This window comes from Ursus americanus, chromosome 3 (genome assembly GCF_024610735.1).
Source record: "Ursus americanus isolate L20-20 chromosome 3, mUrsAme1.1.p, whole genome shotgun sequence".
NCBI classification, from domain to species: domain Eukaryota; kingdom Metazoa; phylum Chordata; class Mammalia; order Carnivora; family Ursidae; genus Ursus; species Ursus americanus.
In genome coordinates this window covers 58,642,846-58,656,639 of record NC_142129.1, presented here as the reverse complement: position 1 = coordinate 58,656,639, position 13,794 = coordinate 58,642,846, and the positions used below count along the sequence as shown (strand labels likewise).

At 34.2% G+C, this 13,794-nt stretch overlaps 1 protein-coding gene across 6 annotated transcripts in view; it reads right to left on the bottom strand.

Moving 5' to 3' along the window:
• The window catches only part of DGKB (diacylglycerol kinase beta), a 682,497-nt gene that overhangs the window by 162,863 nt on the left and 505,840 nt on the right, over positions 1-13,794 (bottom strand). For all 6 annotated transcript variants that reach the window (XM_087861011.1, XM_087861009.1, XM_087861012.1 and 3 more), the window contains one exon: positions 8,600-8,795. In XM_087861011.1, coding sequence (XP_087717137.1) covers positions 8,600-8,795 — 196 coding nt within the window. The remainder of the gene's footprint in view (positions 1-8,599; positions 8,796-13,794) is intronic.

The following is a 13,794-nucleotide window of genomic DNA, read 5'->3' as shown; positions in this document are numbered from 1 at the left end:
GACTTTATTGATGAAAACTAAATTCATGGCAATGGAACTTCAGTGGTTAGTTGCTTTGGCTAACTCAAATTCATACAGCTCAAAGACAATTAAGTAGGTGGTGGAATTCGACTCTTTTCAAGAAAAAGGTCTCTTTGCTCCCTAATGGACCCCCTATGCCACCCTTTGGTAGTTAAGAAATGAGTGCAAGGAGAACCAGGTGACAGATTGTTGTGGTTTCCTCACATCCATTAAGGTAACTAGAAAAAATACTTATAAATAAAGAAAGGCAAAATGCAAGTTTAATATCACTGCTGGTATGACTTGAAATCTTTAAATAAGGTGTCATTCCACAAGATGGTGCAATTGAAATTTCATTCTCAATGAGATTAGTTTTTCTGGGTTATTATTTTCTATTTTGATGGAAAAGAAAACATGATTTTTAATACAAATAAAAAAAAAAGGAACCATGACTCATGTTTAACAACTTTTGTAGTTGGTTTTATATCTCTTTGATAGTTCTTTCATGTTTGTTATTCTTTAAAAACTCTCCCTAACTTATTGCCATATATCCTGATTACAGGAAAAATTATTTTAAGTTCCCTGGGGCACGTCCATTACATGAGCTTTAAATTATCATTGTCAAATGGCAAGATTACTATAGAGCTTTATAATTAGGAAACTACTAAGAATGGCCTCATATTTGGGAACTTTATGTCACTACTACTTGAAGGCAAGCTCTACAAGTGTTATTTAATTAGTTGAGGCTTACATAATCAATCAGTCAATATTTATTTAACTTGGAAATATATTTTATATTTCCATCACTGCGTAAGTTAAATTTACTTAGAATTATAATTCATCCTTAGCCTGGGTAGATGACCTGCTATTGTTTTCAACAGACTCAGGATTGGATACTATGTCACAGAAACAAATAAGATGGTCCTTTCATCACTGATATTAGACATCAACATCGTAGAGAAAATGACCCATTAGAGCATTTATATTTTCCATCTTTCTCTGAAGTTGCAATTAAAATCAATAGCTAGAAATGTAGAAGGGTATCAGGATAGCATTAGCATTTGAAAATAAAGAAGGTATTCAGCCTCAGAAGTCAGAGAAGGTAACAGCTGAGCTTTGATTTAAAACCTCAAATAAACAAATCCCTTTCTTCCTTTTGCATTTACTAGATTGATTGCCAGCTCATATATTTTTCAAAATGTAACTGCTACAAAAATCTAATTTGTTTCAAGTTTTCCCAGATTCATTAGGTGGAAGCAAGTTGCTCCTTGTTCTGACTTTTCCTACCTACCTATTATTTGGATTTTCTCCATTTTCCCCTTTCAATTTGTTTTCCAGAATAAACCCTAAATAGCAATGATCTCATTTATGTATTAGAAAACACCACTTTCATGTTTAAATGATTACTTGTCTGTTTATATTGAAATGATTTTGTGGACTTAACCAATTTTACTATAAGAAGTCTAGAATTATACTGCATGTCAGATTTTGTTCCTAGAATTTTACTACACGCCAGACTTTGTTTCCAGCATACTGCATATCAGATTTTGAAAAATCTGACTGTTGAACATGGGAAAAAAAGGGCAATGATGCTGGTTCTAAAGACTGCCATCTGATGTTTCAATCGTTCATAAATAATAATTTACTCATATTTATGGTTTCTGATATCCAAATTTCTAGGAGGCTAGCAGTTTCTCTGTAGTCTTATAATGTCATGACAAACAGGAATTTCATAAATACTTCTTCATAATATATATGCTTTTATAGGACAGCTAGGCCAAAGATAAGAGTACACAGTCTTATATTTCAAAAATACATATCTATTTTTCCATACAAGAAATGCGTTTTATATCCCTTAATTCTTTATTACTGTCCTATGCTTTAAAAGCATGTCTTTTGTAAAAATAGAGAGCTATCACATTAAGACATCCAGGTGTATGATTCAATATTCAACTGCAAACAGAAACTTTGATATTTAGATAGTTTTATTAAGTAGGTGATATTATTTGCATTAGCCACTGCTGGAAATTTTCAAAGGAGGTAGTATGAAAACATACAATTAGGAACTCATTTGAGACATCTCCTTAAAGGTTACTACTAGATAGCAAATGTTTGGATTTATCTATTTTCAACCAATAAAATTATCATGGTATCAGTATATGCATATATTTTTGTGAAATGTAACATCTCAAATGCCATAATCTTCTTTCAACAATTTTAAGATCCAGGTATAATAATGCAGCATGAAATCCTTTTCTTGTTTCTAAATTTAATTGATTTAATCACTGAATTTAAATGCTTGGAAATTGTTCTGCTTGCCGGTGTTTGAATGCCAAATACATCATCTACAGTTCTAAAATGAATGTTGCAGTTTATATTTAGACAACTTAAAACACTGCCTTCTAAATTACCCCAAATAACCCATGGAAATGTCTAGAAAAATTGATAATGGATGGAAAATGTCCTTACCATCAACTTTCAGAGAAGTGTAATTCTACAGGGCATAGAAAGTCAGGGTCTTACTGTTTAAATGCTATTTGTGTACTTATCCAGGTAATACAACGCACAGAGCACGTAGATGAATCTCAGCTCTTCCAGAACTCACCATCCCCGTTTTAAAGACAGAGACAAAAGAGCCAATAACCTTATTTATCTTCAGAGGCAAAAGAAATTCAAGTTTTGCCAAGTTTTCACAGATACCAACTCGTTTATTCTCTTTGATCAATCTGGTTTAGACAGATTTTTTCTTCTTCCTACTACCTCAGAGTTTTCAAAAAACAAAATAATAATAAAGTCATTTGATGTAGAGAGATTCCTTGACAGCCAGTCAGATGCATAGTCTCTCTCCTCTGGCTTCTAAGAAGAATCGGGGTTTTAGTCTTCCCTAGCACAGGGCATGGACATCAAATAGGGAGGGGGAGGAGTGTGGGCAGTGTAAAGTCCATGGCGAAGCCTGTTCTTGGGGACCTGAGACACAGTAAATTTTATGCAAGAGGATGAAGAAGAAAAAGCATGTTCACAATAAATGTTCAAAATTAGGGCTGTGTGAACGAGAGGAAGTGGTAAGGGCTGTCATGTTAGCTTAGTGTGACTTTCTAAACTTTTTCTTGTCCCACCTTCACAACCTTCGTCTTATTCAAATACTTCCTGTAGTATTATTCAGTTTTGGTTTTTACCCTATTTTTTGCTTAAATACATTTGTTTCAAAAATAAAACTGAGGTTAAAATTATACATTAAAAAAAAAAACAACAACCCAGCCTCCTCCCCCATAAAGAGATGACTATTATTATCATCGTACATACAAAAACTACCAACCCTTAAAATATCCATCTGTGTACTGCTTAAACCATTTCAATTTTCCATCAGTGGAGTGCATGCTGCACTTCGGGGAAATTCTCCCCAAATAAAAGACTTAGCATTAGTAAATGGGAGTGAACCCACTGTAAATTTGATGGATAATATCACATGTGAATTAGTTTTTAAAATAAACTTTTGTATGACGGGTACCCGGCTAGTTGTATCCATATGTGTGGTGGACAGTCACCTAGTTAATGAGGTTTCAAGCAGGAAGTCCAGCTGCTCCCCACGCAGTGTCTCCAGTAGCTTCTGGCAAACATCTGAAACTCTTGGGCTTGAATATAATTACTTTTGCTCAGTGGTTTCAAACTTTTTAAAGCAGTCAACATTTTGTTTTTGTTTTTTTTTTAATTTTTCAAATGAAGCAACACTTTAAAAATCCACAAATGAAAGAGAAAACTTAGATTTTATTTGTACAAATAGATGTTTGAGGTTCAGTGTGCTAACATTTTATAGTCAATCCATGAGAATAATGGAGTTTTTCTCATCTACAGCTGCAGTGTCACAGGTACCCTATTTTCACTGATTTCTGCATTTTGTTTTGGTTGTGTGGTACTGAGAATATTCTGATCCAGATACACACGTGATTGTAAATGCTATGAACTTTTTACGTCTCATGTGGCTGTCTGGCACCATTCTACTTTCATTTCTGGAAAGTGGAATACTTGGACTTGGGCCTTCAAAGCTAAAACCATTAGAATAACTCAAAACTACTCATATTACTTGAGAGGTCCTTACCGTTCGGGTAAAAGATACTTTTCAAAGGTGTCTTCTTAGGATACATGCATCCTTATGTTTATAGCAGCATTAGTTACAACAGCCAAGATACGGAAGCAGCTCAAGTGTCCATCCATCGATGGATAAAGAAAAGACGGTATATAAATATACACAATGGAATGTTATTCAACCATACAAAAGGCTCTTCAGCTGCAGTTGTGAGCATATTTATACCACAAATCTCTGATGAAAGTACACTTGATGTATAAGCTAATATAGGCCTATTGTATGAGGTAGTTAACTAATGCAATTTCTCTACAAGCAAAAAAATTTTTTTCTTTTTTTTAAAGATTTTATTTATTTATTTGACACAGAGAGAGAGACAGCCAGCGAGAGAGGGAATACAAGCAGGGGGAGTGGAGAGGAAGAAGCAGGCTCATAGCGGAGGAGCCTGATGTGGGGCTCGATCCCAGAATGCCGGGATCATGCCCTGAGCCGAAGGCAGATGCTTAACGACTGAGTCACCCAGGCGCCCCAAAGCAAAAACTTTTCTAAAAAGTCATTTCCATTTTCATTTAAAATATCATCTTGTTTTCACTTCCATTGATCGTTATGTACCATTTATTGTTAATCCAAACAGAAGTACCTGAGCTTGTGGGCCTTTAAATTGCATGTGATTCACGTGCACTGTGGTGGTAATGTACCCATTTGTATAATTATCCTCATTAAATATGCAAAGACCTATATTTTATAAATGACCATTGCAGAGCGACAGACTTTCTAATTAATGGCACAGTTTTTACTTACTTTGTTTACATGTTCATTTGTATATAAATGTGTATGTAGATATGTATATCTATCTTTTTATCTATCTATGGAGAAGGAAGAAGATGAGCAAGAGGAGGATGGAAGTTATTTTTATCTGATAACTGAATTTAATGATGCTAGAGTCATTAATATGACAAAATGTTTTTATAGAGCACAAGTTAATGTGTTTTTATTACAGTTTTTTTTAATATTTCCAAAATATGGCAATAATTAGTTTGAACCAAGTTTTTACAGAACCTCTGAAGAGCTGCAGTTATAACTCAATGGAACAAAGTTTGAAAAATAATGGTTTAGCTGAAGGCCTTTATTTCTTTTAAAATGCAAATACCTCTACTTTCATCTGCAATCAGTCATTTATACATTAATGTGACTGAATTTATTAGACATCTTTCCAAGGCCTAGATTTACTTCAGAAGAGGGGGAAGCAAAGATCAGCTCAGCAACTGGAAGTCATGGGCAAGACTGAGGATGAAGGCCAGGCAGACTGAATAACTACTTGGCCTACTTTCCAACTGTGCTTAGAGACCATGCGACTAGATAGAACACACTCATTCGTATTTCCAAAAGCAAAAATGAATCCAAACACGAAAGACAAACCCACAAAGAAAATATCTACAGAATTAGAAGAGTCTGCATATGTTTCAGAATTGCACCCAACTGTTTTAGAATATTCTGCTAGAACAATAATGTAATTAAATAAATTACTTATAATTTTGGTCAAATTGAATTAAATCAAGCATAACATTTCCAACCAGTGAAATTATTAATGAAAGATCTTATGCTGTGAGTATCCTCAAAGACGGCAAACAAATTAATTGTGCAGGAGTCCCAGATCAGGCACAGCATAATACAGATGAGGACTGCATGCTCTAAAACCTGATCCCAGACCTTTGGTCTATGACATGTTTTTAACTTGAAAAAAAAAATAGTAAACTTATTTCTTAATTTAAATGCTTCTACTAAATAAAATAATTTATCCTTATTATAAGAATCTAGTTATGTATGCTTCCCCCACTCTGTCCCCCACTGAAAGCTTTCTCAAGTTGATGGAAATAAGCATCCATTTCAATATAGTAAAAAATTAAGTTTAAACTTCAAATTTCTTGCAGCAGCATATAGAAAAGTTGTTTGTTAATGTTTCAAGAAAGTACTTCTTGAAAGGAAATTATATTACTAAGTTTTTTATTTCTTTATTTACATATTTTCTAAGAGTGAAAAATATTAACGTGAGTCTGGGCTAAAGAAACATGTTGAACTAGACTGTATTTTTCATAATTCATTCGAAAGTCAATACTTATTTTATGTAAATTTGAAAATAAATCTAGATTTAAAATACTGATTGACTCTCACATTTAATACTATTGTTTTTGTGTCAAGATATTGAGGATAAAATCCTATGATAGAAATATGTACCACTGAGGAACGGGATCTATGCAGGTATTTTAAGTAGTAAATTTCACCTCTTTACTATTAAGTGTAACATTTACGGGTTAAGAGAATACATTTGCAATCAAATCTTAGAAGCATTCTGAGATATGTCTGGCTATTCCGTTGCCAAATATATCAATATGAAAAAAATCAACATAAAATTAATAAAAAGGAAATATTGGTTGATATATTATAGTCTGTTTTCTATATTATGCTGATAAGGTCATTTTTAGTGACGAAATTTTCCTTATCTTGAAATAAAACTACATTCAAACTACTAGCATCGTCGGCTTCAAAAGAGGGAACAAAAAGTTGAGCCAAATCAGTTCTGAACATACTTCTGTTATTGCTCCTACAATGACCTTCAACTCTGATTTCTACTCTTTTTCCCTACCTTTCTACTGAGAAAAAAATGTATTCCTACAGGTTCCCAGTTTCTTCTTTACCAAATTTATGGAGACTTAGCCCTAATAGTTCCATGACATTAAGTAAGAAGACAAAATGGGAAGAGAGGTCTTTTCGTACAGTTACAGGCAATGACAGTCTACAGCAAATAGCAAGCCTACAGGAAGCTCCCTAGGGGATGTATAGACACTTGTCCTGGTTGAGTATAATCGTGAGTCTTATAAACTTCAATAGCTCAATAGGTGAACATAGTTGGCAGCTGAACATTGAGAATAAGTCAGATTTATATATGGAATATCAACATGCAAAGGACATGTCAGTTTACGTAGTGATCACATAAAAAAAACCCCGGAAATTGTTATAGATACATATACAACTTTCTAAAATTATAATGGGCTATATTACTATGTTTTACTAATCTTCTTAGAAAGCTATTAATCTTACATTTAATGCAAATACAATATTAATGTCAATAACCCCTAGGAAATAATAATTATATCTAATTCTCTTAATTTTAAAATTCATATGACACAAACTTACTCCTTTCTTCTATACATTTCTCCTTCAAAAAAACCATTTTTCTCCATGTTTCCATATAGTTATATTCATTCTGAGTATGAAGCATTTTAATTAAGTTGGTGTAAATTTGCTTGTACTAAATTACATGACTCTTCAGAATTTACCTCTTTAAGATTACTATATATTTAAAGTGTTTCAAAAGCTTCTGTCATTGACAGGTTGTAATAAGCACTTCTTTCAAGGCAATAATAATGAATACTTTCTCTGTCAATCTTTGTCACACTCATGGTCACTACAGTCCATATAACAGAAGTAACTGCTGGCTCCAAGAACCTGAATCAGATACTTGAAGACACCAAAGACACCGAAAGATAAAGCTGTTCCCTACCACTATCAAGCTGATCAACCATTTTCACATTTTATTTTGTTATTTATATTTTAAATATATTTATTTATTTTTCTTGGGCCCATAAGGGGCCAACTTCTCCATATTTTGTCTTTGCTACACTGAGCTGGCCAAGAGACTTTCTTGGCTGTCTGAATGCCATCAATAGTATTAATTAGGTAGATTCTGAAAAGTAAAAGAAATATACATAATTTATAGGGGCATGACTGATTATTAGAATACTACCAATTTTATATCTTTGCCTATAAAATCTATCAACAAGAATTAGTTGTTGTGTTCAAGTGTGACCTCTATTCCAATGAAATTGAAAATTCTGATCTATAGTTATTCTTTCTCCCATGTTGCTAGTCTTTTTTGATCTGTTTCCCAGGTCTCCTCATTGCTGTTATAAAATTTCTGGAAAAACAGCTGCACATAACCAAGATTTCTTGTGGGGTATTTAAACATGTCATTCTAGATGGTACTTAGAACAACAGCTTAATGTAAGATAGCTTGGATGTCCCAGGCTGAGTGAACCAAGTCAAGAATAAAAAAATCTTGCAACACAACATCAGAAAAGCCTTAACGAGGCCCTTCTTACAACTGAAACATCCTGACCAAGATGATCACATTTCAGAACTTAATGTGCAATATATCCTATATTATTATCCACTAAATACCCACACGTATTTCGTTTTCTATGGGAAGGAAAATAAACAGAATTAAATCTGAAGAAGGAGGATAAAAGGGAAAAAACCCATGAAAAATATAGCCACTTTATATATGATTTTAGAATATATTATGATATAATTTAATCACACATACATATCTGATACTATGGAAAATATAACTGCATAAATATATAGACTACAGTGCAATGGAAAACTCTTTAATTTTAAAGTAGCCTTCAAAAGCAGGTTAAGAAGAAAGTGAACACAATTAAATGTGAGAAAACTTACCCTGACTTGCAAACTTCAATTCTTTCGCATCTGTGAGTGTGGTCCTTTTGTCAGACCCTTTTTTCTCTATTCGGCGATGGCTTCGTCTTTTCTTAGACTCTCCCCAAAGATTGGATCCACCATGCATGCTTGGTATATTCAAAATAGCAATCCCTTCCAGGGAGATGTTTATTAAATCTATTTGTACTCCATCACACTGATCAGTAAAAAGAAAAAAAAAAAACAGGAACAGTAAGATATTTGATCATTTTTTTCTTGATTTCCTCTTTTGCATTTTCTTATCTGTCAAAAGGAGTTTTTAAGAACAAAATCCTGTCATATTCAAATAAACCTTTTGAGAACACTTAAATGACTACTCTAAATGTCAATATAAAAGATAAAGCAGCCTGGTACATTAATCAGTTATCATTTAAACATGTCTTTAAACATAATCAAATTAAATCATCAGTCTATCTTTGTTTACAGAAAACCATTGTGAAGGACACATATTGGTGTCTGCATAACCAGCTACAAATTTCCCATGTGTTAACAAAAGAGGTTGAATCTAGAAAGTCTGGTCAATGTTCAGGCAGAAATTTTAATGACTGCCTCCTCATTAGAACACACTGCAAGCCACTATTGGGGCAAAGTAAGGAAACAGAATTCATAATTCGTGATCTCACTTGTTTGGGGAGAGAAAGAAATGGCTTGGTAGACTTTGGAGGAAAAAATAAAGTAAAAAACACCAGTTCAAAGAGACCTGAATTGCATCAGAGTGGCCAATGATGGTTTCTTGTACTAGATTAAGTTCCAAGCGCGGTGCTACAGGCAATGAGAGGCACTGTTGTCTAACGGAATATGGAGGACCGGTGAGGCTGAGTAAGAGAAACGCTAAGAACAGCAGAGGCAATGTACGATCCACCATTACTCTATAGCTGCTATAACAATAGATTGAGAAATGAAAATAATTAATCAGCCAGATTTTTGTTTGTTTGCCTGGTGAGAAAACACCATTTTGATTACAAAAAATATGAAACTTGCTAACAGACGATGCTTTGTGATATTCAGAGTGGCCACTTTTTAATTTTTTGAATTTTCTGTTCATTTCCACTGATGGACATGTGTGAAGAGTGCATGGTCATACTCTGTTTTTGGAATTATTATTTAATTATTCATTTGCTTTGAGGTGGTAAAGTGGTACTTATTATAAATGTATGCCAGATATCGTTCTCCCTTTGTCAGTTGTAAGTAAGCTGATATGAGAAGAGATGCAAATACGTAACACTCTGTCTTACAGAGAACCATGTTAGGGATATGCATTTCCTAGACTGAAGTATATTTGCGGTGGGACTGTTTTATTTGCCGCATCTTATTTCAGAAACAAAACAAAACACTGATACTGACTTCATCTTTCTCTTTTTCATGGCAATGATGATTTTTGAACCTAGAAGAGATAATGCTCCACCAAAATGAAAAAAACAACAACAAAAACCCCAACAAAAAACCGCTCTTTTTCTACATTTGCCTCTTCGTACTGAATCTAATACTGCATCTTGTTCACTAAAATATAAAAACTGTGAAATAAAGCAACACATCTTGAGTCTACTTGGCAGGTCTAGAAACAAATTCTAGAGAAGGTGCCAAGTTTTCATTCAATTTGTTTCAAAGGGGGTGAAACCGAGGTCTGGATGATGCCTTTTTTCCCCCTAGAAACAAGCGATTTTTTTCCTCCTTTTCATGTATTAAATTAAGAGGATTTCTTTTTACTAAAGAATTCTGCTCATGTGTATACTCACTTACCGCTATATATTCTAGATAAACAGATATTAATTTCATAATTAAAAGTAATCTTGTGTAAATACCCTGCAGGCCTCAATGAATCAAACACATACTGTGTGTCAGGCCTCCCACTGTCTTCAAGTGGAATGTACTGGCTGGATAATTAGATAGTACATATTTTTTAACCTTATTTGCATGCATATTATATCTTTTGCACACTGACAAGCAGCAGTAACAACAAAAGTCAGATTACCACAGGGAATTCCCACAAAGAAGTCTTCATTCCTTATAATTTGCAGCCTAAATTAAAATAATTTGATCTTTGACAAGGATGAAATGTCAAGCAGAAGGGGGTCCTCTACAAGCCACGGCCTGTGGCTTCTGAAATCTGCCTAATTTATGTCAGTCACTTCTTAATACATATTTAAGTATTACACGAAAAAGATGATAAATATGCAATCTGACACCTTTGGTATTTCCCTGCTGTTAATTTATAAAGGTCTGGCTTTCCCCAAACTGACTAAAATCATTTAAATAACAGAAGAATTGTGAAATAAGCTAGAGTTAGGGCCTGGCTTCCATTTTCACTCAATATTGAACACAGCAGGTAGTACACTAAGACAATTATTTGACTAGGCCTTAGAACCCCACTGTGACAAGTTACTTTCAGAATTAGTGAAGGAGTATTCCTTTGTTCATCTGCAGCAAAGGAGAGCAGTCGCAAATAGGCTTTCTGTTTTAATTGAACTAGGGGAGTTACATGTGACAACTGAAAAACATCAGCGTATACTATTATTCATGCTTTCACTCTTCAGAGTCTTATCACGTGTAGTTTCAAGGAAACAGAGTGAGCAGCTTTTGGAAAAATGAAAAAAAAAAATCCTCAAGTTCCCAAAGAAGGACTGATGAACACAGAGGTTCCTAGGAGAGCAGGACAATGTACTTACATAAATTGCTATTTATTAATGATTTGTTTCCACTAGTTCTTGACCCCAGGTTACCTTCCTCTGTTTGCTTTAACATTGTGTTCATTAGTCTGGAAAATTTCGGAGCTAGCTCTGATGGAGACCAGGAATTGTAGTGGACCAACTCAGTGCATGGAAATAAAAGCTATAAACAAGTTATAATACTGTGTCAGATAATATTTTTATCCGCTTTGTAGATTTATGATTTTTAAAAAGGTAGCTACAGAGGAAAAGAATATAAAAGCTTAAAAGCTAACAGCCTCGGTTAGTCAATAAATCCTGAATATTTTTATTATGTAGAAAAAAGGTCGTTAACATATAGTACTATGGGAGCTATTTGTAGAATGCAATGCTGTGAGGCCATTGTCCATTCTTTTCAGTTTTAAAATGGAAGATCTTATTCCAGAGACAAATTTACTTAAAAGAAATGAAGATGATTTAAATTGTTCTGCCAATGTATTTCAATCCTCGTTTATAAGCATACTTTGCACCATACTACACAGAGGTGTTAAAAAGAGACTTTTTAAAATAAGTGTATTGTTTCAGATTCAGTTAATATGTCGTCTGATAGAAAAATTCAAAATTGTGAGGAACTTTGGACAGCTGTAAGAGTGGGTAAATTTGATGAGACAAAATTAACGATACATCGTAAATATTTTTTTCCATTGTGAGTCTAATTCTATGCCCAGATCAGATAAAAATTATACCTAATTTTATTTAATCAAATGTAAAATCAATGCTTTGTTCATTATATAAAATAGCATGGAGTAAAATGACTTCCATAAGCCCACTTTCGGAGAGTTACTGCAAATTCATATGTAATTCATAAGATAAAATTATGTGTTTGCAGAAAACAACAGCAGTAAATCCACAAATTAAAATATGTATGTACACATAAATGGCCTAACAGTGTCTCTTCAGATATTTGAAGGCTGTGGTACTCTGTATTTTCCCGTGAGTAAGCTTGGTGTTTTTTGAAATGCATTTTATAAGTTTTATCTACAAAACACAGTGTGATATAGGGCTCAGGACATGCCTTTTAGGTCACTTTACTATTAGCTGGCAGTCCAGTGGTGGTGATGGAAGTGTTGATTGTGGGTAATCACAAGACATCTCTCAGAGCAGAACGGACGCTGGAAAGTAAGCAAGAGAAAGATGGACGCAAACCCAGAAAACAGGACAATTTGAGGCCTAGACCGCGCATGCACGCACACAGCTGCTGAACATGTTGATAGTAATAAAATACTGCTGGCTCGAGATATCCAATATTAGCCTTACGAATTAGCAGAAAACCCGTTTGGTTTTCCATGTTTTCCTTTTTTAGTAGATTCTGTGAAAGCTAAACACTATTGCTGGGATATTAGAACTCTTACCAGAAATCATCTTACTAAAAATAACTTCTGGTAAACACAGAAGAGAATATTCACCCTTTGGTCATTCACCCCCTTTTTCCTTGTTTCGTTTATTCCTCATTCTCCTAAGAAAAAATATGATGTTTTTATCTCAATGAATAACAGTGCCCTACACCTACTAAATTTCTTATTCTTTTCTGGAATAAGAAGTCATTCTGTATGTTTTGGATTTAATGAGCTCAACTTTTATTTCTAGTGACCATCTTTGTTAGGGCCACATGTCTACTGTCTCTTTTCATTATTGTTTCTGTAATTTCACTGCCCCCCCCAAGTCACCTGGAAAGCGTTAGAAGACAAGATAGGTCTTTTAAGTGTTCTTATCACACACACACACACACACACACACACACACACACACACACACACGTGTGCACACACACAAAGGGCATGTGATGGATATAATGATGGCACTGATTGTGGTGTTGGTTTCATGGGTACACACTTCTCCTCAAACTTATCAAGTTGTATACATCAAACATGTACAGCTCTTTGTATGTCAATCATGCCTCAATAAAGTGGTTTAAAAAATACCCATTCACAGTTGCACTTCCTCAGCCCCAGACTGTGGTTTGGTATGGCTAAGACCAGACTCAGGTGCTCTAAATATGTGTGGAAAGAGCATCCAGAGTAATTGTGATACATGGGGCAGAGACTGAGCTATGAAAGTCTGCCCCATTGCCTTTAAAAGCTCTGTGTTTTCCAGATTACTGGGCAATCACAATCTTAACTATAGAATCCTCCTAATTTATTTTATAACCCTGGTGCTTTTTGCCCTTTGTTAATTCTTGAGATCATTTTGGTTTTATAGAAGTAATTAATCATTAAAACAAATCCTAGTACTTTAGAATGGAAATTCTAAATCTTAAACTATACCGTCCTTCCCAGTCTAAACAACAACCTAAAGACTGAAATACTTTGGAGAATGGGCTATTTTATTCTCTCATGAATTTTGCCTGGTACATGGAACAAATTAGAAGTCCACAAACTTTACAACTTCAATTCTAAATGCTGACCTGAGATTCTTAGGTGTATATCTATGCCCCAAATAGTTTAATACAAA